The sequence below is a fragment of the Lepisosteus platostomus genome, chromosome 13 (genome assembly GCF_059453375.1).
Source record: "Lepisosteus platostomus isolate fLepPlt1 chromosome 13, fLepPlt1.hap1, whole genome shotgun sequence".
Taxonomy (NCBI): Eukaryota; Metazoa; Chordata; class Actinopteri; order Semionotiformes; family Lepisosteidae; genus Lepisosteus; species Lepisosteus platostomus.
This window is the reverse complement of record NC_142623.1, coordinates 17,391,341-17,417,274: the sequence shown is the minus strand read 5'-3', so window position 1 is coordinate 17,417,274 and position 25,934 is coordinate 17,391,341. Positions and strand designations below refer to the sequence as shown.

Below are 25,934 nucleotides of genomic sequence, written 5' to 3'. Positions count from 1 at the left end.
GCTGTCAAACTGGGGAAGGGGAACAGGACACACCTGCATCATATGGGGGGAGGGGGGCATGATTCCTAGAATTTGGACTCAGGGCTCATTTGCATGGCTACTGCTTCTAGCATCCCCACCTAGTCTCTCTCTCTGAGTCTTGACATTGTAGAAGAACGAATTGCTGAAGACAGCGCTCCGCTTGTTGTTTATATGCATGGATTTACTCCTGTTTCCAAATGATTTGCCGCCCAATGAGGTGATTCCAGTTTTTCAGCACAGCAAAACCGTAAATATTAATTACGACGGCCATCACCATCGTGGTGCTCTCATCCTGTTCAGGAAAAAAAAAACTTTGCCTCTTTTTATTCTTTAAAAGGCTAAATCGGTGCTTGGCTTCAACCTCTTCCCTTTTTACCCTGAGGGCTGAACAGCTCTCAGCCTGTCGGTCTCAGGGCGCAGACAGCAGCCTGGCTCAGTACATATCAGCCCCTGAGAGCGGTCCGATCTGTCCGATCTCTCCGTCGTTCAGCGCCAGATGTACAGTATGATAGTGATTTCATTCCTACTTCTCTTAGCATGACACACAAATTGAGACGGTGCTGTCTGCCAGCACCCCTGGAACTTGACTTTATTTTTAATGCTGTTCAACTAGAATTCTCAGCAGTCTTTTTATAGCATGATTTATTTTTTTAATGAATTGCTCTGTCTCGTAAGCCACAATACCTCTAGGGAGAAAATGTGTATATTTGCTCTTGCAAACATGGGTCTCATCACACTATATCTGAATCAAAGTTATTTTTTTATTATCAACATAAATGTTGAGAGTAAATTAATTTTCTAAAGGCTTCATATTTGTTAGTGTTCAATCCCCTAGGCTTTACTTTCTCTTAGCGAAAGACAGATGGGATATTTTGGTGAATAGCATTGAGATGCAGTACAGGGAGCCAAAATGTGGTACAAAACATCAGAATTGACATGCTCTCCTTTCATTCCATGTTAATTGAAGTGTAATAGATACCATGTGGTGTCACAACCACATTGTTGGACCACAAAATTGTATGCAATGTTTTGTTTGGTGGATAACAATAACTGAAACCTTGAGTGACTCCAAGCACAAATTCATTGAGCACAGGGAGAAGACCGAGATGGTTTCCCATTTTATAGCAGTAGTGAAACAGGAGAGCAGTATAGTTGATATTTTGAAATGTATATCATCTGTCTGTGTGCATCCCCTCTCAGGAAAGTTGCAGGCTTTAGTTTTCCAGAACCAGGGGGTATATTTGCATTAAATAACATATGTTATCTTGTTAAACTTGACATGGGAAGGAACGACATAGCAAAAGGAGTTCTGCACATTTCTGTACTCCTGGGCTTCTGTAGAGAATAGGCAGGACACTTGGAGCTCACCGTCTCCAAGGCAACCACAGAAACTGACATTCCTTTCAAAGCAACTTTCAGACTCATCTTGTAGACATCTTCTTCACAAGAAATATTTTTATTCTACAGCACCCTTCGCGTGAATGCCTTTGATTTCCTCAAGCATAGCACTCACCCAGGTTAGACCGTTCAGCTGGAACACGTCCGCGGTCCTCAGACAATTCTCTCTGTGGACAAATCAATCCCTTGCGCACCACGAGAGCTGAGTGACCACAGCTCGTTTCTGAACACACGTGCAGTTTTAATTAAAGCTCCTGATTTTTCCAGCTCAGTTCAACATTCGCGTCCTCCATCGTGGCAACACCTGAAGAAACAGCTGCCAGTTTTTTCTTACACCTTATTTTAATGGAATGACAGTGGAAAAATGGCTACTTCTGAACATCATGGGTTCATCCTGTTCACTCCACAACTGTGCGCATCCCCTTACAGTAAGCATCGACTGTGCTGTGCTTGTGTCTTGTTTGCCTCCCGACACAACAGACGGCAGTACAGCAAAACAAGCTCTCAGGAAGTGTAGAAGAAACAGCCTGAGAAAAAGAGCTGTGAATGAAAAATGTAAATGTGCTGTGAAAGGCTTAGTAAGTATAGGTAAGGAGTTCCTCAGCATGCTGGGAGGTCCAACTTCCACTCCCTGCAGAGCAGACGTGGGAATAGTGACTCAAAGACATGAGTATGTTCTTCAGATTAACCTAGTGAGGCTTTGGCAGCCATGTTATAATCCAAAAAAGATCGGTTGAAATAAACAACAACGAGGTACATTTCAAGACTTCGCGGAACATTCTACACTGCCCGGATAAAAGGATTGAAAAATTTTTGGCTTGAGCAAGGAAGACTAAGAAGCAACAGGATTCGGGTATTTGAGGTCCTCAGACAGTACTGAGAGTGAAACATGAGTCAGAGGACTGAGACCAGGAGGTGTGAGAGGATTTCTTCACGTTCTCACTTACGTCACTGCAAGCCTGCAGGAGCTGGGGAGGAACCAGTGGTCACCTCTACCCAGACAGCTGAGAAAACCTCTGGGCTAACAGGTGGCTAGTGGCAAGACCCGGGCTCGAACCGGCAACATCAGGACCACACGCTTCAAAACGGACTCCTCCTCACAGACAGTATCTCTGCTGAATGAGGCGCTCAGGAGCCACAAAGAGCCCACTTCCTGCCTTTCCTCTCCCAGTCCCTACCTGGGATCCCTGCACCTCTAGCAATGCCTGGCAAACTGTGTGGTTTACAGGAAGCAGATCTCACACCCACGCGGCTGTTAACGGTCTGTGGGAACAGGCCCAGCAGTTCTGAGCTGCAGAAGAACAGGCCTGTTTTTAAGGTCCGGGGGGATTGAGACAACCCACTCACTCTAAATACAGCTCCGCACAGGCCACCTGCAACCCCCTCAGTCCGGCCTTCAGCTCCGACACTGCTGTTCCGGCAGTTTCCTTGGAAATACCGGGTTTTGTCTGCTTTGCCTTATTTTCTGGTTTGGTATTATCAATGTAGCGCAGCCCTGACATATTTTAATAAGCATTCGATGGAAACAACTTCTGTCCCCTTTCACACAGTAGACCAGGAGTCAGTGGCTCCGGACCTTGGCTGTATGCTTGGATAGTCTAAGCAGCCCTGTTCCTCTTCCTGTGCTGAACTTGCTCACCATTTAAAGTTCCTTTAACACCCTACAAAAAATGGACTATAAGCATCAACATCATCTAGAGATGCACTGTGCAAGTGTGGTGCTGCACAGTCTGAACATTTACTGCACCAACCCATTTTATATCCTTGTGTGGCGTTAGATAAGATTTTTATTGTCCATTGAGGGACATTGTTTATGGACACACAGCACTCCTGTACATTTAAATAGAATGCAAACCCCAAAAAAAGAAGAAAAGAAAAACATTGCACATCACTCTATTGCACATGTATAACACATAACAACACATAACATGTATTACGCATCACAAAACATATTGCACCCAAGTGGGTTGTAAGAGTCAAAACTGTGCTTATCCTTGACATTTGCGGTGACAGCTTTCATGCATAGTCGAGCAAAGGAATGTTTGTATCTGTTTGACTTACATTTGGGAACCCTAAAACCTTTGCCAGAAGGGAGAAGTTGATATTCAGAATTGAGGATGTAGGAAGGATCTGATATAATTTTTCCTGCCTGTTTGATTATGGATTTTTCAAAGACTGTCCGCAGGGAGGGATGCTATATCACTCCCATGACCTTCAAAGCTTTCTGGATGAGGCAGGTAATTTTCGATTTTAAATGAACTGATAGATGACCAAACCACACTGTAATACCATATCTGATAATGCTCTCGATTACAGCATGATAAAAGATTATGATAAAGTATGATAAAGCACAGATAAAAACCATGATAGAAAGATGCATCCAAACGTCTTTAGCAAGATGTACAGACATTTTTCCGGACATTGGAATCAGGGCCGGATTTTGGTGCTCGTAGGCCCTGGGCACTCTGATATGTGCAAAAAGAGGGGTAAACGCCAGTTGAAACACGTCGATTGACATGATGCACTTTAAACTATTCTAATACTAAACCTTGTGATTGATGGAGCGAGTCGAGCAACCATCACTTCAATACTTCTAGTTTCCAGAACAGCCGCTAGATAGCGCGTGATTATTGATTTAGAGCACCTAGAGTCGATCGTAAGCACGTTGCTTCAGCTTGCTTTTCATTAATCACTAGTGTTTCCCTCCTTCGTAGGCCCTAAAAGTTCCTAGTTCCTAGGCACTGTAGGCACAGTGGGAAATCCGGTACTGATTGGAATAAGAACCTGTGACAGGAACAACACTTGTTCTGAGACATACAGATAACTCAAAGACTATGCACGGCCTAATCCAAGCAAATATTTCAGCTTCATTGTGTTTTCTGACAAGTCTGTCTCTTAAGCTTCTGCCACACAGTCAAAATTATTTATTATGGCATTTTTTTCTTTGTGCGGTTAAAAAGAAAATGTCATCATCAGAACATTTTTTTATTGAATGAACATTGCCATTAATTATTCAGGCAAACCTGAATGCATCATTCATAGGGGTTAATGTGGGACTTGGAAAGAGTTGGAGTTCTTTAGCTTAACTAACTTTGCTGTTTTGGTCCCGGCAGGATCTTCTTCATAAAAAGGTGGAACACTGGTGCTAACTTTAACGTGCTTTAAGCCAGTGGCTCTCAACTTTTGAAGCACAATGCAACCCTTTCAGTTAAAACAAAACCACAGCTCCCCCCCCCACTCTGCCCAGTATATGGGCTAATAATTTTATGAGATTGAAGGTACAGTAGTATGATCCACATTCACATTTGAAGTTTATTTTTATTGAAGAGTTTGCCTCAAACATTATCAGTAAGCTCCGACGCTGCTTGATTTCTACAAGTTTTGAAATTCTCACTAGCACAGCACAAGTCACTTTCAGCATCAAGTCTTTAGTGGTTCTTATTTTTAATCATTGAAAGTGCAGAAAAAATTGGTTTTGAAGAATTTGCTGGTTAGTAGCAAATACAAGGCAGTGACAAAAACACAGAATTTTGGGAGAAGCTCTATTAGAAGGAGAGTCTTATGTTTCGCTTAAAAGTGGCTCTAGAAAACTTTGTCTTATAGTCAGAAACATTTAGTGCGTATTTCGAATTAAATGTGTATAAAAAGCTCTGACACCCCTCTTTGGATCCTTATATGCCTATTCCAACTTCCACTCTCCGCAGAGCAGACGTGGGAACAGCGACTCAAAAACATGAGTAGGTTCTCCAGATCTTTGGGAGCCACGTTATAAAAAAAAAGGTGTTCTGGAATCGGTTGAAAAAAACCCACCAACGAATCCAACCAAAAATCAAAACCTGGATCAGGCGAGAGGATTAGGATGGGAATGCACAGCACAGTGTTGCACAACAGTTAAATCCATTTCAGGTTTTCCAAGCTGCGGGTTTAATTACACATTATACCAACAAGGCAGATAAAGAATGTTTTTAGCATATGCCCTTAATGTGCTCATGCTTCTCAATGCAGATGTCTCAAAATACGTTAAGCGTGCAACACTTTACGTAGCACTTGGAAATCAATGGAATAGCTCTTATTTCGATCCCTGATTTGGGGGGAAGGGTTCACTGAATTGCTTCCTAGCACACAGCTGCTAGCTATGGTGATGGCTCCGATACAGATTATTACAGAGTAGTCACAGCAGAGACATTATTTTTTACACTCTCTAAGAGAATTAAAATGAACATAAGAAAAAGAAATGAAAAATGAAACTAAGGAAAAAAAGAAAAACAGGTACAGTCACAGTTTATAGTGTAATTATATACTGTAAAATGGCTTAGGAGTATATACTGAGCTCCTCTTTTAAACCTAATGCTCTCAAAGGCACAAAGGTTCAAGTCACTTATTAGTAAGTCTGCCTTTATCCAGTGCGTGTTCCTGGGTTCACTCTTTCCCCAGTGCTGCACCCAGAGATAAGATGGGAGACCTGTGTTGAAATGTGACCACGTATTGTCTGCTGTGTTTGGGTACAATAGGTGGCTCGTGGATTTTTGCAGTTGTTCTTTTTCTCGGGATTCGGAAGTGCCTTTTCCCGCATGGATTTGCTTTCGGACGTGGTGGATGACACTCGGCGTGTGCTGGCTTCCAGGACGGAGCCGGTTGTTTCTGTTTTGACTGCTGCCGCCGTGCGCTCGTCCTGGGAACCAGGAGCATGGATCTGCTTGAAGTGAGCCGGATCAATAGCTTACAACCAGCTGTGAATTCCAGTATCTGTTAACCCTCCTTTCCATTCTGTCTTATTATTTTTACATACCTTGTGTTCCCATTCTTACCATGTTGCTCTTGCAAGCACACCTGGCTTGATATCTTTACATATGTCCAAAGCATTAAAGCTTTGTGTCAGGGGACGGCTGTAAAACAGGAGTGGGAGGATTATTAATAACCCCAAGAGAAAATATTGATGATTTTTCAGATATACAAAGACCAAGAGTCCTCGATACTCAGTGCGATTGCGGTATATCAAAAGAAAGCACTCGGAACTACTGCTGTATAGAGTTTTGTTAATGGCATGGACATCTTATCAGTCACACAAATGCTGTTTTTTCTGTACTGATGTCATTCTGTTACTGCTGCAGTGCCTGTTTACAGCCTTTAGTGTTTAGCTTTTAAACAGCTGCCCTGGATTCTCTAATCTTTGCATTTAATTACTAACGGTCTTCAAGGCCATTGTGCATCTCCAGCTGCTGTGCAAGCCTTTAGGTGCTCTTAAAACGCACTTAGGGCTCTTAAAAGCAGTCATGTTCTGTTGCTCAACTGCACTTCCATTAAGGCTTGCAAACTCTGAATGTATATTTCATGAACACGTATTGCACTTCATTCCCATTCTCCTGATGTAGATGGTTGCGGTCATCCAAGCTGTTCTCTGAATGTTTACACACAGGCACGCAGACTTCGCCGGAGAAAGACCATGTGAAGTATGAGTGTATATAGGTGCTAACATGATGCATACACATATTTACAGCAGAGGTAGAGTAGAGAATAGCTCATTTTCCTTTGTTTTTGCACATGTACCCATTTTAATTTAGGACAGATCCTTTTACTTAGCCTGTTCTGACAGACCAGTGGGAGGTCTTGACAAATACTGTGTCAAAGGCTATAGCAGGGCTGCTCTGGTCCCTGAGAGCCACTATCCTGCTGCTCTTGGGAGTACTCCTCCATATGTACCTGCAACGTACTTTTCTCAATCACATCGTCACTCTCGGGAGCTACATCAAGGTTTTCTTTTATAAAAGGTGGAATCGTATCTTTCTAGATATTTTAAGAAAGGAAAACATAGCACACCTTTTTCTAATAGAAATTCTCTTGGTCTCTCCTTTCTCAGCCTGAAACCCGTGTCTTCCTGGCTGTAATTGCAAGCCTCTTAATGAGCCCAGAGGAGTGGCTAACTCCACGCAGAGCCTCTCCAGACTGCTCCTTTCCCTCTGAGTGCTAATTACTCAGTCAGGCCAAGTGTGATTCATTATCAAGGGTTTTTTCTCATGAATAATTGCTTTTCTCTCAGCGCCACCTCTCACTACATCCCAGGGGCATTTAACGTTTTTTTGGGTCGGTCAGTATTGCATCTGAATAATAATCACAAAGCGCAAAATAGATTTTTTTTTACTTCACCTGGAGATGATGTTACACTTCAGTGTTTTGGCCAACACCTCAGAAGTGTTCAGAGTGCCAGTATGGCCGGGGTCCAGGAATCCAAATAAAATAATTCGGCTGAGCACTAGAGCTGGGGTTGCCAGCTCTGCTCCTTGGGCACTGCCATCCAGCTGGTTTTCTTTCTTTTCAATTTGTCTGCAGCATGGAAAAGGGATAAACTGATGCAGTTAAGGGCGGCGAGGTGGCTCTGTGGCTAAGGACCTGTGCCTCTGGCTGGAAGGTTGCCGGTTCGAATCCTGTAGGGGCAGAGGAATCCTACTCCGTTGGGCCCCTGAGCAAGGCCCTTAACCCTAACTGCTCCAGGGGCACTGTACAATTGCTGGCCCTGCGCTCTGACCCTAAGCTTCTCTCCTTATCTGAGCAAGCTGGGGTATGTGAAAAGACAAATTCCTAATGCAAGAAATTGTATAGGACTAATAAAGTGATGTTATGTTAAACCTTAAATACTGTAGCTTAATGGAACACTTCTCCCAGGTGAACAGCTCTTCAGGTCTTTAAGCGACCCAGACCCCCCACCACAGGCAGCTCATAAGGCAGTTAACCTGCGAGGATGGTTCGGGCTGACGTCCTTGTGATCCAGGCTCCACAGGGTAATGACAGGGCGAAATTTCCAGGAGTGAGTCTCATGTCCTCGCATTCTTTCCTTTCAGATTTTGGCAGGAGAGCTGTCTTTGTTCTTCATGAAGTCGGAGAGTGCTCGAGAGAAGACCATTGTGACGGGAGACTGCTGCTACTTCAACCCCCTTCTGCGCAGAATCGTGCGCTTTCTTGGTACGCTGGACAGTTTTCTCACAGCCAGGGCGCAAGAACAGGCCGTCAGCTTGCCGGGAGCCTGACGGTTTCCGGTACTGCTCACCTATAGTCTCCAATCCTGTGACGGCCTGCCTGAAAACTCCCTAAAGTTTCAGCATTTATTGAGTTTGAGGGCATTGCACAGAGCAGATGTTACCTTTGCTACTTGAAAAAACATCAGTGTTTAATACTAAAGGTAACGGGGATGTCCAGTTCCTCCAGGAAGAGCCTCCTGTTCCAGTTCTTCTGGGCAGTGACTGAGAACAGGGGGCTCTTCTTTACTACTTTACTTTATTTGCCCATTGTGTAAAACAAAATGAATCCTGTCTGAAGAATGTTGAATCACTGCATGACTTTTCCATTTCCACATGTGATGACTCTGCTATCCAAGTGCTCATTTCGCTGAAAGAAAAGTTAATCTTTGACAACACAAGGGATGTACCTAGCCACGCAGCTGAAGCCTGTACTGTGGCTTCCTTCAAGAAACAGCTGGATGAGATCCTCTATCCTCTGATCAGTTAACTATGAACTACCAAATGGGCCAGATGTGTCAATTGCCCTTCTTGAAACCGATCTTATGTTCTGATCTGAAAAATCTGCCTCTTTTAGCTGAGGTCCTTGGTTACCCATAGGAAGAGTCTGAACTAAAAAGTTGTGCCTGTGAATTCTCCTGCCACTGAGCACTCCGGTGCATCGCCCAAAACAATGCATGAGGACTGACCGCAAGGCTGACCTCAGCATCCTGGAGAGCCACCTCAGCCCTCACCTAACGCAGACTGACAGGGAGAGGTTTCGCCACACACACAGAAGATGTTAGGAGGGAACACTGTAACATTGGCTCAAAAGTGGGAAATGACGACAGCTTTCCAAAACACTCGGTTCTTTGTGCGTGCATATCGGAACCCCTGGAATGAAATCCCAATGCTGAGTCTTTCTGATTTAGGATCTGTCCGGTGTTCATTAACGGCTGAGGTCTCGAACCCTGGAACTGGAGCACTACAGTGCTGTCAGGTTGTTGTTTTTTTTAGGGACGGGGGTTGTAAATTGGTTTGGGATTGGAGGAAACTTGAGGGACTTTTAACCTGCAAGGGTAAAGGTTGAAAGGTTAAAGGTCATCCCAGGAGGGGAAATGGGAATCAAAGAAAGGAATCTGGCCACACTGCTCCAGTGGGGACAACTGATCTCAGGGCGTCTTTAAGAAACGGAAAAAAGAAAAACGCCCCTTCCTTGCCGATTAGCAGCCGCTGATCATAATGCGGCCTGACATGTACTGAGAACTTCTCTCACTCTGCTTCTGTGCGTCACCAAGTGGAGTGGAGCTGGGGAAGGTTTCTGTGTCAGCGCTCCCGGAACATAGAGAACAGAAGTGTCAGAACATTTGTCACATAAATAGCACATGTGCCGCGCAAAGCCTGCCCTTTCTCGTAGGATCTGCTTCTTTAAAACAGAAGGAACTGGCTTGAACGGCAGCTCTGATGAGAAAGCAGAATGCTGTGAAGTTTGGTTTGGTTTTGTTGACTCTTTTAAAGGTGTTTTCTTCTCATCCAACCGTTATTTGCCCCCAGTTGAATGCACAGTGTGTGTTTCCAGGTTCGCCCTTCCTCCAGTGGGTGTCAGAGCCTGGTGCTACACAGGGTTGTATTCTCTCCTCCCTCTTGTCCCTTGCACTAAGGGCCTTGTTTTCTTCTCACGCCAGTCTGGATTCAGCTGCCTGACAGCTGCTGGGATGATTTTTATAAACGTGTACTGCGGAACGCTGTGATAAGAGGTCAATTGCAGTCAAGCCCAGTGAAACAATGATAAAGCAGAGGTCATTCAGAGAGACGCAGCGGAGCATGATCCAAATTGGGCAGGCAAGGCAAGTGGTACAAGTGGAGAAACAGCAAATATACCGCGCGGGTTTACATGATCTTTCCTGATGGGGTTCAACCCAAATCATGTATCCTAACCTCTCCGCGACTCTTCCTTCCTCCTCCCTCCTCTCTTTTCTGGCAGGGGTTTACTCTTTTGGCCTCTTCACGACTACCATTTTTGCCAACGCCGGGCAGGTGGTCACGGGCAACCAGACGCCCCACTTCCTGTCTGCCTGCCGCCCCAACTACACGGCCCTGGGGTGCCAGTCCGCCCTGCAGTACATCACCGAGCGGCGGGCATGCACCGGCAACCCCCTCGTCATCGCCTCCGCCCGAAAATCCTTCCCCTCCAAGGACGCTGCCCTGAGCGTGTACTCAGCTGTCTACACTGTGGTAGGTGTCTGTCCCGCTTGCACTGTTAAGAGATCAGATCAGATCACTTTATTGGCCATATACAATTTCTTGCATTAGGAATTTGTCTTTTCGCATACCCCAGCTTGCTCCCCATGAGACACACAGACAGGGAGAGAAGCTTGGGGTCAGAGCGCAGGGTCAGCTATTTGTACAGCACCCCTGGAGCAGTTGGGGTTAAGGGCCATGCTCAGGGGCCCAATGGAGCAGGATTCCTCTGCTGGCCAGGGGATTTGAACTGCCACAGGCACAGATCCTTAGCCACAGTGCTTCCCCTCCGCTCTGCCAGCCTGCTGTACTGCTTCTCATATTTTCTTCCTTGTAATTTGCTTGTAATTAGCTTTTAATCACTGTATGTGATCTGGTTTTCCTGTAGTCAGCAGTGCAAAGAAATTGACCACACAGCTACTCCGAATGTTGGTGATGTTAGTTATTTTGTATTTATTTGGGTCTTTGAGCCTGCCTGAGAGGTGAGGTCAGGATTTGAGACAAAATTGAGTTGGTCCATTTTGAGCAGAACTGAAAGTGCTTGGGAATCCAGAATCAGAACCTGTTAATATGACTGACTGCTCTTTTCAGGGCTTTTTGAGGATATTTCTCACATGAGGCATCTGTGATGCATGGAATGAAAGAACCAAGTCTGCAAGGAACACTAAATTTAAAATGGCTCATTTAAAGATCTCTGAGTTGGTTATGTGGGTGTATAAACATTGGACAGTCAAGATTGAAGAGCTTCGTGTTTGGAGAGACATCCACATATTTCATGTGCTTTTAAGACCTTTCAAAATTGAGTTTTTCCTGTCGAAATTGTCTACTTAAGAACTAGATGGACCCAGTGATCTGCATTTAAAAGGTGTCTTTACACCAGTAGGCTCTATCACAAATCTATTCTTTTTTTCTATAATGAAATGTACTCTGCATACTGGAATTTACCTCTCAATTGAGCAGACTTAAAGATCTACTACCCCAGAAATACAATTCACAAGGAAAATGTCTTGTCGCTTCTCCATTTAGATTTGTTTAAGAGATATAGTGAAGTGAATATAGTGAAGATACTGTCTGTCCAATGTGTACAAATATGATTTTGAATTGCTTTATGTCTCTGCCATGTGCCCTTGTGATAAATCTGCTTAGTGCTATCTCAGTGCTGAGTCCATGGAAAGAAAACTTTATCCTGACAACACCAAGGGTTGTGGGATACAAGCTGTCTGGCCATGTTGTTGAATCCGATTCCCTGGGATACTTTAAGAAACAGCTGGGCTACAGCCTCAGATCAGTAGTCGATTAGCTACCAAACAAGCAAGTCGGGCCAACGGGACTCCTGCAGCCTTTCTTTTGCCTTGCAAAGGGGGGTCCCTGTGATGCAGCAGATGAACCTGAAGCGGAGCTCAGCTCATTCAGCATGTAAACCCTCCAGAAACAAAGAAAACTCTCAGTTTCCGCAGCAGTTAGTGAGATCAGCGGCACCTGTAGTGAGCTAATCTCTCTCGCTACAAAAGAGAACGAAGAGCGTCTAGGCCCAGGGAGGTAGAACGGTACAGTCTCGGATGAGACCCCACAAAGGCTACTTTATAAGTCTGCTCAAGTCTGTTCTTACAGACTGTTGTCATACTGTAGGGCCTCGGGCCAAACAGGATCGGTCAGTCGTTTAACAATATATTTAAAGATCTGAACAGGAAAGTGGAACAGCAAAAGCTGAGGACCAAACCTGGGTAGGAAGAATAAAAACCATTAAATAGACACTGCAGAAGCTGTCACTTCCTCCATACGAGAGGGACTACAGATTTATGTACACGGATGCCCCACAACCACACCAGCTGACCAGAGAGCCTGCTATAGCCCCCCAGGCACACCAGGGAGAGCTTCCTGATCTGTCTCTCCCTGCCGTTCCAGATGTACGTGACACTGGTGTTCACAGCCAAGGGCACCCGGCTGGCGAAGCCCACGGTGTGCCTGACCCTGCTGTCCCTGGCTGTGCTGGTGGGAGTGGTGCGGGTGGCTGAGTACCGCAACCACTGGTCGGACGTCCTGGCTGGGTATCTCACCGGGGGAGCCATCGCGGCATTCCTGGTAGGCCTGGGGTGGTGGTGGGGGACGGAATATGGGTGGGAAGTGCGTGATCATCCCTCCTCTTAGAATTAGTTTTTATAGCCCTAATCGCTTCTTCCAGTCAGCGTAGCAAACCCACTTCCAAAGACTGTTCGTTGTTACTTCACTTCAGACCCTTTCTCGGCTGTAATTCTGACAAGCTCTTCCCAACCCCAGGAAACATTTCCCTCATTCTTCACACTTCTGTCACACTCTGGCAGAGTGCTTCTCGCAAGGGCTAGGTGCTTCTGGCATTTTACAGTCACTCTGTTCATGGGTTGGGAAAGTGCGTGTGTGAGGATGTGTCAGTGAAGTCACCATAAGAAACCTTTAGCGTGGTATATACCAAGGTAAAAGCGGCAGGAAGTGTAGTAAACACTAAAGAAATGAAGGTAAATCACAGAAGTTTGGGATTGGTTTATGAGATGGTACAGAATTACTCACAGTGCAGGATACTGTGGCAATTCAAAAGTGCACGATGAAAAACTGGGGTGAATGCTGAGACACTGCAAGGTCGCCAGAGTTAATAGGCTCTTGAGTGGCTCAGGCTGTCACAGAGCTTGCTCAAACAGGTAGAGCCATGTGCTCCAACGTAGCTAGTCTGGGCCTGTTTCACGCCACTAGCCACCTGGAACTGGTGCTCCCCACTCAGAGCTCCACCCAGCCAGTTTGGAAATAGTTACACAGCACCCTCCCAGTACACTGGGCTCCCACAGGCAGGTGCCCATCTCTGCCCTCCTCGAGTAAGCGCAGGACTCGTTACGCAAACGCTGAGTCTTAATGTGGCAATGCTAAATCGAGTGGAGAATAAAATATTATCACTGATTTCAAATTTAAAAAATGGCCCTGGTGAATTTTAGTTGTTCAGAAGAATGTGTGATGCTTTTAATCTAAAGCTGTTGCCTGGAAATATGTAAATAAACAGGAGATTGAGTGTGAATGAGATTGGGCTATCTGCTGTGTTTCAGGGGGCTGTGGCTTTGTTGTGCTTGTTCGTGATCGCCTGTTAAGACGGATAAGCGCCACTGCAGTTAATCAATTGACTGGATTAACCTCCTTCCTCTTGCCTCCCCGGGGGGTCAGGTGACGTGTGTGATCAACAACTTCCAGCAGACCCGGCCGGGCATGCCCCCGCCCCGCCCGCCGCGCCAGGAGCCTGTGGTTGGCATGCCCATGATGTCGCTGCCCTGCGTGGAGAGTCCACTCGAAAAGTTAAGTGGCCCTCAGGTAAGGGGCTGTGGGGGAGTGAGGCAGGGATCTTCACAATTACCCACCCCTCCCTACTGTCCCCCCCTCCCCGGAAACCCCCACACCCCCCCAGCACGCCTGCTGTCTTCTCAGCCAACCCTCACCTCCTCCCACTACCTGATTCTCAACCCCACTGGGCCCGAGCAGCACAAACCCCAGACACACAAGAGCAGGGCTAAGCTGACACAACCAGGCTGGGTTTCTGGTTAGGCCGCTGTTACCTAAGATGATCAGCTCATTACTTATTTTTCTAAAAATACATAATGGCCATTTGTTTAATGGCAGCCTCTCTCTGTACCCAAACAGAGGAAAGTGAGGACAAGAAGATGTGCTCCTCTGACACACCCTCCTGTCAGAGTCACTCTTCGTCTTGACATACTGCAACATGTCTCTTGCATGCCTCTGCGCAAGCCTGCTGATATCCAGTGTGTCTCACGGGCCACAGTGCACAGCAGCTGAGGTCCTTGGTCTGCCATAACCTGGCAGTGCTTGGCCAGTCTTGCACTGCCTCCTGGGAATTCCCAGTCACAGCTGGTGAATGACATGAGCAAGTCTCAAAACTGCAACCCTTGTGCCAGAAAGCTTGTACTTTGAGCTAATGCCTTTACAGGTTACCAAATGAGGTGCTGCAGATCATTCAATCAGGCACTCAGATCAAGTTGTCAGAGGGCTCAGCTAGCTCATTCAAAGTGCAGATCCATCTGGTTTGAGAGCCTCGGCTGTGTTATTAGCCAGATCTCACTGGGATTCTCTTGAGTCAGCCAAGGTGTCACCAATTCTGATGTCAGCAAGTCACACTGCGCTTGTCCAACCAGCGCTGGCTCTTCTGTCCTCACAGCATTGCTAAATGACAAATGGCTCTTGTGAGACAGGCGTGGCACAGATGTGCTCTCACAGGTCCCGACTGTCCCAATTGACTGGCACAGAGAAGTGGTACTGTACATCGAGTGGAAATCCTGGTTGAAATCCCTAAATTGCTGGGCATAAATTAGAACATAACTAGAATTCCAAAATGTTTGTTTTTTTTTATTCGGACTTGCATGGTCCAACATGAATGTTAGAACAAAGCTCCATCACTTATCCATTTAGCCCCCTGCTGTTGAAAGCTGGAGGGCACTAATGTGTGTTTGGAGAAATAAATGTTTTAGTGTTACTGCTGGTGTACCCTGGGTTCTTTGTTTCAGGCTTAACGTGATCTTTCTCTGTACAATATCTGTGTCCATAGACTGTCATAGACTATATAGACAAGCAAGCCCATGTACTGTATGTGTTAATGCGGTGTTTCTCAGCTCTCTGTCCTTGAAAGCCCATTGTCTTTCCTGGGGGTGTTGATTCAGGATTCCATTGTTCTGTTTTATGCATTTGAGTGCAGAAAAAGCTCCTGGGACTGAGCAGGGTTTGGATTAGTCCTTATCATTGGCATATAAAAGAAGAAATGGGATTCTTGCATCTGTAAAGGCTGCAGAATAGCTCTCAGTCTTCCTTGAAAATCGCATCATCTGGTTGTCAAGGATGCTGTAGGCTGGAGTGCTCATAGTGTCCAATATTAAAACAAGTGCCCAGAAACTGAAGGATAATTGTCCCCTCTTCTCACAGCACTTCTGTTGCCTTGTAATAAAGGTCTGGGTCTGTCCCTGAGTCTGTACCCAGTTCTGTATGATGCACAAGGCCCAGCTAGCAGCTACTGCTGTGCTTCTGTCTGCTCAGCGTGATCTCATCTCTGTGTCTCGCTGCTTGTGCTGATGTGGTGGGGCTCTGGAAATTAGAGTGTGTTTTGTGTTAGAATCAAGAAGCATCACTAACGTTGCTCCGTCCTCTCTCTCTGTTTGTCTCTCTCCTTTAGACTCAGCGAGCTCCATTCTCAGAGATCACATGACCATCAGCCATACCTGTTCCCCGCCACGCCCGATGTCCTCATCCCATCACGCTCCATTTCCAGCGAAGTCTAGACCACCCGACCCTTCCCCGCTGCGCCGCCCACCCCTCTGGCCGCCCGCCCCTGTACCGGTCCTACTCCACACAGGTCTAGACCACGCCCTGCAATGCCCCTGCACCCCTGCCCTTGAAGGTGAGCCCCTGTCCTGCAAACACAGACCACAGCCTAACCATGAGCTTCAAGGGGCTGCTGTGCACCTGAAACAACAAAGACTCGCCATGTGTCCCCAACCAAGCACCCAGTTCACCTGTCCAGCGTGGGAACTGTGATGCAAAAGCAGTTTGTTTTATCTCACTGTCAAGCACTCTGAATGCTGGGTCTCCAGTCGAGGCTCGTGTGGCACCTGCAGGCTTTGACAGCCGTAGTTCTGAGCCCGCTGTGGCTCTTTGTGTGCAAGTCTTGTAAAAAACTTCAACGTCACTGAACACTTGATGCTCTGTCAGTGAAAGTTCCTCCTCTTCCGACACATCTCAGTCTAAAAATCGCACCCTCCTGCAACTGGCAAGGTCTAAAATCCTGCTGGGATGCAACATCAAGACTTGTTCCTGCCTCCTGACCAAGACTCACTGAGCATGGCTACTTCCCGTCTTTCATCCCAGATGTCACGTCAACCTTGCTTTTTTGACCCAGGATGACCCGAACTGAGCCCAGGATGGCTTGTTCTCCTTGACATAAAGAGTGATGACAAACTCAAACGACTGGGGTCACCCTGCAAAGACTGTCACACACTCCCTGCTCTGGATTACAAGCCTAGGTTTTCTCCTTTCTGCAAAACACTTCCCCCAGCTGCTGAACACAAACCATTTTCAGGACGGTCCAGAGGCAATGAAGTCCAGTACCACAGTCAGTGCTGTTTCACAAAGCCAGGGGAAAGTCTAAGCCTGCTCACTACTGGCAGATTAGTGCCCACTGCTCTTCAATGAGTGACTTTTTCGCATCCTGCAGATTCCTGCTCAATTATTCATGCCTCCTCTCCCCCTGTCTCTTCAGTATCAGTCCTCTAAGATTCACACTGAAAGCTCTTGAAACTTGACGTGACCATCCCAATTGCCTGTCCTTCAGCTGATCCCGCAAGTCAGGGAACAGAATGTAATCGCTCACTCCATTCCAGCTCCTTTTGATGAGAAATTTCTGCTTGGAATCTGATGCCAGATTTCACCCTGGGGAGTGCCCCTTTCTTCCTCTATCCCCAGAGAGAGGGGCTTCCCAGGTCTTCTGGCCTGGCCCATCGGGGCTGTCCATCGAGCTTTGCCATCGCATCTGTCTATCGGTCGTTTCCGTTACCTGCATTCCACTTTTCAGCCCTAAGGAACAACTAGAGAGACTGATCTGTCATACATTTTCCAATTTAGACACCACTCCTGCGCACTTTGTAAATGCTGACACCTTGCTGAAGGCATGTTGCGGGTTTACCTTCAGAGACACTGCCAATGGGCAAGCCGACAAGTGGTCCCTGAAGTCTAAAATACTGCACTTGGAATGAAAATCAAAGCAAATCGTGTTGAAACTTAGAGGTGTCCATGGTTTGGGTTTGCACCATCAAAGTATGGCGCTCTTGGATCTTGCTTAACTTAGTTATTTCCATTTTCAGACCATTTTGACTGAGACTCTGTCCCACACGGCTTCTGGACTGAGGGACGGTGTGGTTTCTTGGGTTCTCACCTTCATGGTGTCTTTCTAATGCCTCTGAGACAGCACTGACACCAATATTAGGAAGCACCCAGCCAAATGAATATAATCTCCCAGTACCAGGGCATGTTGGGCTCTGGGGAACGCGAGGCTTGTGTCCATAACCTTCCCTGGCCAGACCAATCCTCAGATCTCTGTCTTATGGGGAAGCCTATGAAAAAGTGAGATTGTACAGCTCAGTCCCACATGCTGTTATCCCATCCCAGCCTCGGGTGAGGAAGACCTGCTAGAATTTGGGAATGGGATGGGATTGGGCCGCAGGTATTCCAAAATCTGGGCTGTGCATGACCCCCATCCCATTCCAATTGTGCTTCGCCGCTCATACAGGGCCATCACGTTGTTCAGTTTTGAGGGAGGTTCTAATATTTTGCCCGGTGTGTGTGTTGTTCCTTCCCACCCACCACATCCCCCGTGACTGCTTGGAACTCCTAGAGCACCATACACAGACAAGGCGTACCGCGATGCTGCCGCACACAAGCTTACATTGCGAGCCATCTCCAGTGTGTTCTGTATCACAAGCATTTCGGAAGCGTCTGGACTTGTCGCCCATCCCCACTTGTCACCTCTCGGCCTCGCTGACCCGCAGTGGAAAGCGTTCCCTACCGCCTGCAGCTGCTGAGCCCTCGCCGGTCCTTCTGCAAGCATCAGTGCGAGCCAGCGTTTCCTATCTTGTTGGGCGACCGGCCCCCATTGGCCCTCGAAGAAGGAGAACCCCGCACTCCTGCTCCCCCAGAGCAGACACTGCGAAGCCCAGACAGTGCCAGTGTTCCTAAACCAGAGCTCCCGCTTAACCTCGGCCTGTCTTGGGTCACTGTAATTATACCTCTCGCACTTGGAAGTTATCGGCTGTAGCTCAGTTCGGCTTATCTTTCCTATACATATTTTCCCATGTTTGTTTCAATCCCAGATACACCTGTGTACATCAGTATATTGTGGATTACTTATTTAACTGAACACCTCACATAACTCTACTAGTTGTAATTTAACTACAGGCTACAGTATCTCTGTATTTGTACTTGTAAATTCAGCTAACAATGCTGTTATTGTGGTTGGCTTTGTAATCGAGCCAGGGATGAATTGATGTGTTGGGACGTACACTGCAGTTTCAGTTCCTCAAGCCATCTTATCTGGTCAGTCATAGTGGTGAAGGTATCAATGGAACAATGGAAAGACACTACTTGTTTGCAGTCAGTCCATTATTAATAATCTGACGTACCACATCTTTAACATCTGCATCTGGTGCTTGGTCCTTCAGCACAGTGGCACTTGGGCATTCTTCCTATTGGTCAGTGGATCATGGGGGACGGAGCTTCGTGAGGGAGGAGCCTGTGTTCTATAGCTAACTGTGGTGAAGTAATAATAATAATAATAATTGCTTACACTTATATAGCGCTTTTCTGGACACTCCACTCAAAGCGCTTTACAGGTAATGGGGACTCCCCTCCACCACCACCAATGTGCAGCATCCACCTGGATGATGCGACGGCAGCCATAGTGCGCCAGAACGCTCACCACACATCAGCTATCAGTGGGGAGGAGAGCAGAGTAATGTAGCCAATTCATAGAAGGGGATTATTAGGAGGCCATGATTGGTAAGGGCCAATTGGAAATTTGGCCAGGACACCGGGGTTACACCCCTACTCTTTTCGAGAAGCGCCCTGGGATTTTTAATGACCACAGAGAGTCAGGACCTCGGTTTTACGTCTCATCCGAAGGACGGCGCCTGTTTACAGTATAGTGTCCCTATCACTATACTGGGGCATTAGGACCCACATGGACCACAGGGTGAGCGCCCCCTGCTGGCCCCACTAACACCTCTTCCAGCAGCAACCTTAGTTTTTCCCAGGAGGTCTCTCATCCAGGTACTGACCAGGCTCACACCTGCTTAGTACGGTAGAAGTACTAGAAGTACGGTCTCCAAGGAGCTTTTACCATGGCAACAAGTGTCAACTGATTTAACTTGCTTCCCCATAGTTCCACCAAGCTTTCACTGTGCACCACAACACTGCACAAGACTACAACAATACCCTATTTATTTTTCATACGCGAGATGTTTCTAAGGAAACTGCAATGCTACTTTTTGTGCATACTGTGTGCTGTGGTGGATCAGACTCTTTTCGTACTCTGCTGTGGTAAAGTACAGTGAAAGAGTGAAGCAAAGGTCAATTAAAAGAAAAGAAATCCAGATCTGCCTTTGTATTTTAACCATAAAATGCATGGATAGATAGAGAGCAGGCAGCGTTTCACTGGCCAGATGTTGAAACACATCTGTTGTGACTCTGCATGTCACAAACATGTGGGGGGAGGGACAGAAAAGCAATAGTGCGCTTATTTCAGCTTTTAGAAATCACACAAATGTAACCCTTAAAAAATCTGACAACAAAGGTAAATTGTAGTTTTCTCACCCACCCATCCCTCCATTTCCTAACCACTTTATTCAGTACAGGGTTGCTGGGGAACCAGAGCCTATCCCAGCAAGCAGCGGGGTCAAGACAGGGTACAGCCTGGACAGGATTGCAGCCCATTGGAGGACACACACAGACATAAATACAAAGATATGCTCACACCAGGGCCAGTTCTCCCAGAAAGCAATTAAACTACCAGTATGTATTTGGACAGTGGGTGAAACCCACACAAACACAGGGAGAACATACAGACTCCACACAGACAGCGCCCTAGGTCTGGAACGGAACCCAGGGCCCCAGTGCTGCAGGTCAGCAATCCCAACCACTGTGCCACTGTTGCTGTCATGCTCAGACACCCTTTATCTCCCAGCTCCTGGGATGAATGACTGTTGAGCAGTCTTACAACAATACAAATAAGTGGGGTCATGTTCTGACAATTGTGGTATAAATGAATACTTCTTCTGCTTGAGGAATTAATGAATGACATTGTCTCAGATACAAGGTGATCTGTTTCTATAACGGTAGGCACTTATATACACTGCAGAGACATTAAACACGCCACAGATGAACACTGGAGCCTTCAGCACATACAGTATTGCATTTGTGATTGGCTTATATTCACATGATCAGTGTAATGTGAAGAATGTGCCTAGTATTGGTCTGCCAAGTCAGGGTTGCACAGTAGCATCTGACAGTGTATCGCAATAGCTTCATGGAGATTTGAGCTTTTCCGATCGGGATTCTGTCGATCCCTGATGTGTGTTCCTGGTTAAATCCTCGGCGGTGGGATCAGACTTGGAAAAATGATGGACCAGGTGGACACCTGCTGCAATAGTCTGCTGAATTGAAATAAAGTTTTTTTTTATTGCTTAGAGGGAGAAAAGCAGGAAGGAAATCAAGTGACTTTAAGTCTTTTCTAAGTTCTCCCAAACCTAATTGCAGGTACGCCTGTAATAAAGGAGAAAACGATCATGTGCAAAAAATGAGGGATAAGAGTTAATGAACCACATTAAATTACAAGGAGGATTTGTGTTTTCTGTAAGGGGGGGGGACTTTATATATTGTTTATATATTTATTCCAAAGTGAAGTATTTAATTTAATTACTGTATGTAGCCTTCACAACTGTAATTTTTCTGGATCTTTTTTCACACTCCTCCATCCTTCTTCTCCTGCTTTTCTAAAGGGTACGTTTCCCCAAATTGCCTGGACATTTCACTTTGCCCTTTTTTGTTTAAAGTTTCGCATACAGGACTTGTCTGTGCTGAACAGAAAATCGCTTGTAAATAGGTTTATACAACTGACAAGGCGAGCAGTTGAGAGCACATTGCCTGTAGTCGTCTATTGAAGAAGGGAAGACTGTAAACCAAACATGCCGTTGTTAGGCTTTCCAGAATGTGGGTGGAACTGATTCCAGCGTGATGTTGTGGAATTGACATGCATGTCCTAGATTCCAGTCTTTACAGTTCTGTAGAATTTAAAAAAAAAAATGTTTCCTTTGTAGTGACAGCATATACTAGATTCACATCGGAGGTGCACAGAACTGTTCTTTTATTTCCAAAGTTTAAAAGGTGCCAAATTCGCATCTGGGTGGTTGTGTTTTCAGCCCGGCTGTTCCAGATGTGTGACAAACCGACGTGTCAGCGTCTGAAAACTGTTTCGGTGCAGTCACTTCCTATAGCCCTTTTCCCACGTTAAGACTGGAAATCGGACACGCTCTTATTTCTCTTACAATTTCTCCTGCCTTGCGTCTGAGGTCTTTGGCACCCTCGCCACCTTTCCCTGTCTTTTAAATGGCTTTGATAGGGTCGTCACAGTCCCAAGCACCTGACTTTTGTGCTGGGAATGAGTCCCAATGCTGTGTTTCCCCACTGACTCTTCCACACCTGTGGCCACCTGTAAGGCTGTAGGCAGTACATGGTTTACTCTCTCCATTCAAAACCCACCCTGCTCCATCTGGAGTGTTTCTCCAAATCGCTCTCCGGTGGCCTTTTCCATCTCTTCACGCTGCTAGAATCAGTCCCTGAAGAGGCAAAATACGACCCCACCTGGAAGGGCGTTCTGTAAGATTAGATCAGATCACTTTATTGGCCATATGCAATTTCTTGCATTAGGAATTTGTCTTTTCGCATTTCCCAACTTGCTCTCCACGAGACACACAGCCAGGGAGAGAAGCTTGGGGTCAGAGCGCAGGGTCAGCCATTTATACGGCACCCCTGGAACAACTGGGGTTAAGGGCCTTGCTCAGGGGCCCAATGGAGTAGGATTCCTCTGCCGGCTGCAGGATACAAACCGGCAACCTTCCAGCCACAGGCACAGATCCTTAGCCACAGAGCCGCACCGCACCGCACCACCCAAAACTAGGGTTCAGCATGCACCGTACGTGCTGAATCCTAATTTTCTTTGGGAGGGGCGATCGAGAACAAGTATTGTTTTTGTTTGAAAAGAGGCTTGCGTTCCCGGGGGAAAAAAAAAAACGTTTAGATTTTGATGTGCAAAACATCCTCTCTTCTCATTGGTTTGGAAATTGCCGCCGGATAAACAGAAGGTGAGCTCAGTTAATGCTGAACGCAACTGGCTACCTTTAGGTCCTGCAGTCTGTCCCTCCTGACCTGTTCAGACAGAGGATTATTACCTCAGTCGTTTCCCTCTCAGTGGAATGGCTATGACGGGTTTACCTCTGCAAGTTTTCTTACAGGCTTTTAAAACCTCTTCTGGTCTAAACAGTTTCATGTTCCGATCATACCATTCTGTTTTTTTTAAACTTCTCTTTGGTTTTACATTCTTACTGCACCTGCACTGCTTACCGGAGAGTATTTTCTGATGCACCCTGTGTGATCGTACACTATTAATGGTATGGGCAGCCTGAGGACCCGACAGGTGTCTGATCAGAATGCCGGTTTGGCCGATCTTCATGATGGTGCTGTACGGCTCTTTTTTTGTTAGCCAACACTTTTTAAACTGTGGGGGGGGGGGGGAATGGAAAAAGTAGCACCATGGGTTCGTATGTGCTCTGAAGGTGACACTGTTTTTCATGTTATAATGTACCCTTCTGTTTTGTAAAGGTTTGTCGTACAATAAAAAAATCTGTATTGCAATAAATGATTGCATTGGTTCGGCTTTTGTTCTTTCTTCTTTTGAAACCTGGTGGGGGGGTTGTTGTTCAATGTCATTAAGGTCCCCAACTTCAGTCTCTTTAGAGCTTGCAATCCAACACACTGAATGTCGTCTCTAGTGCTAAGAGAGGATCAGTTGGACTGATTTAATGTTTGTCCTCAGCTCGTAAACTGTTGGTCATGGTGGGCTCCTGACTGACTCAACACAGAAGACTCTGGGTCGCATTTCACTTCCTGGCTGAGGGTCCCCTAGTGATGGCCTATGATTATCCGAGCACAGGGTCTAGCTGGGATGAATCAGACACATCTCTTTCGGATTTTCAGCAAGCCACGCATCTCGCTGTTGCCCAGGTGCTGGCCGCGACACTGGTAACAGGTGTGTCCTCCTCCCGATCAGCGCTGGAACCCCTGAGCCGAGACGATTTGGTGATTCCAGAGTGGGATGGGTGTGTAATAAACATTAATCAGAAAATTGTTGGGAATATAAAGAAAGCTAAAAGGTATTTGCCGAACAGTAACTCATTCAGGATGTCCACTCCTCCACAGTGGTTTGCCAATAAGAAGGTAAAGTTGCCTAAATGTCTGGCTTGTCTTTCGCTGACGCACGTATACCTGCAGTGCTCTTACCTGTTCTCCCATTCTCACTCTTCCCCCTCTTTTTCATTTTCTGTGGAACTTTTCCAGTGGATTCCCTCATATGTTAACTTTCCCTTGCCAGTCGGTGATTGCATTGTGGGTAAGTCCCTGGTCCCACAGCTGATGGGTTGCGAGTTCGAGGCCCTGCTGCAGATACTTGTTGTATCCCCAATCAGAGTACAGTAGCTCCAGGCCACCCAGTTGTATAACTGGGGGTTGGTATTGCTGGGGAATAATCCCTGCAATAGACAGGCATCCCACCTTGGTGGGGGGCTCTGGGGGAGGAGATATTTGCTCTCTTGTTCATTTAAGAGCCACAGCTTTTGCACGATGAGCCGCTCTGGTCCCAGTGTAGAAGAAGGCTGTTATCGCCAACATGGCACAGCAAGCAAACTGTCCAGGCCATAAAAAGGCCCCATCACTGAGCTGAAATACTTACTTGGTCTGGAAAGTAAGTTGAGTTCAGTCACAGATCCAGATATTTGTGGGAAAATTTGCCAGCAGCCATATCACCCTGCAACTCACAGCTGGCAACCCACTGAAGCTCATCAGGTGTGAGCCTGGTCAGTACCTGGATGGGAGACCTCCTGGGAAAAACTAAGGTTGCTGCTGTTAGAGGTGTTAGTGGGGCCAACAGGGGGCGCTCACCCTGCGGTCCATGTGGGTCCTAATGCCCCAGTATAGTGATGGGGACACTATATTGTAAACAGGTGCAGTCCTTCGGATGAAACGTTAAACTGAGGTCTCTCTGTGGTCGTTAAAAATTCCAGGGTGTTGCTCGAAAAGAGTAGGGGTGTAACCCCGATGTCCTGGCCAAATTTCCCATTGGCCCTTACCAATCATGGCCTCCTAATAATCCCCCTCTATGAACTGGCTTCATTACTCTGCTCTCCTCCCCACTGATAGCTGGTGTGTGGTGAGCATTCTGGAGCACTATGGCTGCCGTCACATCATCCAGGTGGGGATGCACATTGGTGGTGGTGGAGGAGAGTCCCCATTACCTGTGAAGCGCTTTAAAGTGGAGCCTCCAGAAAAGCGCTATATAAGCAATTATTGTTGTTATTATTATTATTATTTAAATTAACAATATATGGGTGCTTAAAATAAGCAGTGCTGGAAAGATCTGTACTGGGAGAATGACTGAGCTGGATGGCATATCGGACCTGCGCTGCGAGCCAACAAGTAGAACAAAAGCACTGGGGACAGGAGGAAGAGGAGGGGGGGTATTGTTCGGACAGGGGAGGAAGAGGCCCCTTCAGCCCATGCCTCCTCTGATCGGCTGCACTGTCCCCACAGCACAACGAGAGCTGTACGTGATAGATTGACCACCTGCACTCTTGCAAATACACAAATACATGTCATGTAAAACCATGTCCAAAAACTGTCCTGGAAAATGATCCTGGAATGACTTCCAGAACTCCATAGAAGCACTGTGACCTGTGCAACGCTTAAATGTGTCCCCACTGCCACCCGTCCACCTTACTTATTGGCTCTACAAAGTGGCCTGTGCAATGCTTAAATGTGTCCCCACTCCCACCCATCCACTATTGGCTGTGCACTGTGACCTGTGTAACACGTATATGTGTCCACACTCCCACCCATCCACCTCACCTATTGGCTTTGCACTGTGACCTGTGCAACGGTTACATGTGTCCCCTTTCCCACCCCTTCTTTTAGGCTCAATGTAGCTTTTGTTTTCAAAAGCAGTTTGTAACACATGTAACTTTTGAAATAGTGTTTAATAAAGTTGGTTGAGATGTCATCAAGATCACAAGCCTAGGGGCAGATCTGCAAGATAACGATTGGGGGAATCTTGATGACGACGCTCTGACATGTCTTAGTAGTGTCTGAGAGAAGAGTTACATGGAAGGGAGAGAGACGTGTAACGCAATGGGGGCTCAGGTGGGCGCCCTTGCCGCATTAGGTCGGCCCCCCACCGTCAGGGGCTCGAACCTGGGACTCCCACGTCACTCAACAGGGACCCAGCCTGGTGAGCCAAAGAGAGATCTCTCTACAGCCCAGTAGCTGTAGTCCTCCTATCACAGGGAAGGGCGGCAACGTCACCGCTCTGGTAAGCCAGCTCTTACACAGTGCCTGTCGGCCGTAAGCGTTACACTCTCCCCCGCTTAAATCGCCGTCCCCGGCGAAGGGCTATCC

General features: G+C 46.7%; 1 protein-coding gene across 4 annotated transcripts in view; it reads left to right on the top strand.

Annotated features, from left to right (window-relative positions):
* The window catches only part of plppr2a (phospholipid phosphatase related 2a), a 55,308-nt gene extending 34,474 nt beyond the window's left edge, over positions 1 to 20,834 (top strand). For 3 of the 4 annotated variants that reach the window (XM_088603617.1, XM_088603619.1, XM_088603616.1), the window contains 6 exons: positions 8,256 to 8,376; positions 10,393 to 10,643; positions 12,555 to 12,731; positions 13,833 to 13,960; positions 15,841 to 18,967; positions 19,523 to 20,834. In XM_088603617.1, coding sequence (XP_088459743.1) covers positions 8,256 to 8,376; positions 10,393 to 10,643; positions 12,555 to 12,731; positions 13,833 to 13,960; positions 15,841 to 15,946 — 783 coding nt within the window. In that variant the 3' untranslated portion in view covers positions 15,947 to 18,967; positions 19,523 to 20,834. Of the gene's footprint in view, positions 1 to 8,255; positions 8,377 to 10,392; positions 10,644 to 12,554; positions 12,732 to 13,832; positions 13,977 to 15,840; positions 18,968 to 19,522 lie in introns of all 4 variants that reach the window. The other variant, XM_088603618.1, reaches the window with a different exon arrangement.
* The last annotated feature ends 5,100 nt before the right edge of the window (positions 20,835 to 25,934 follow it).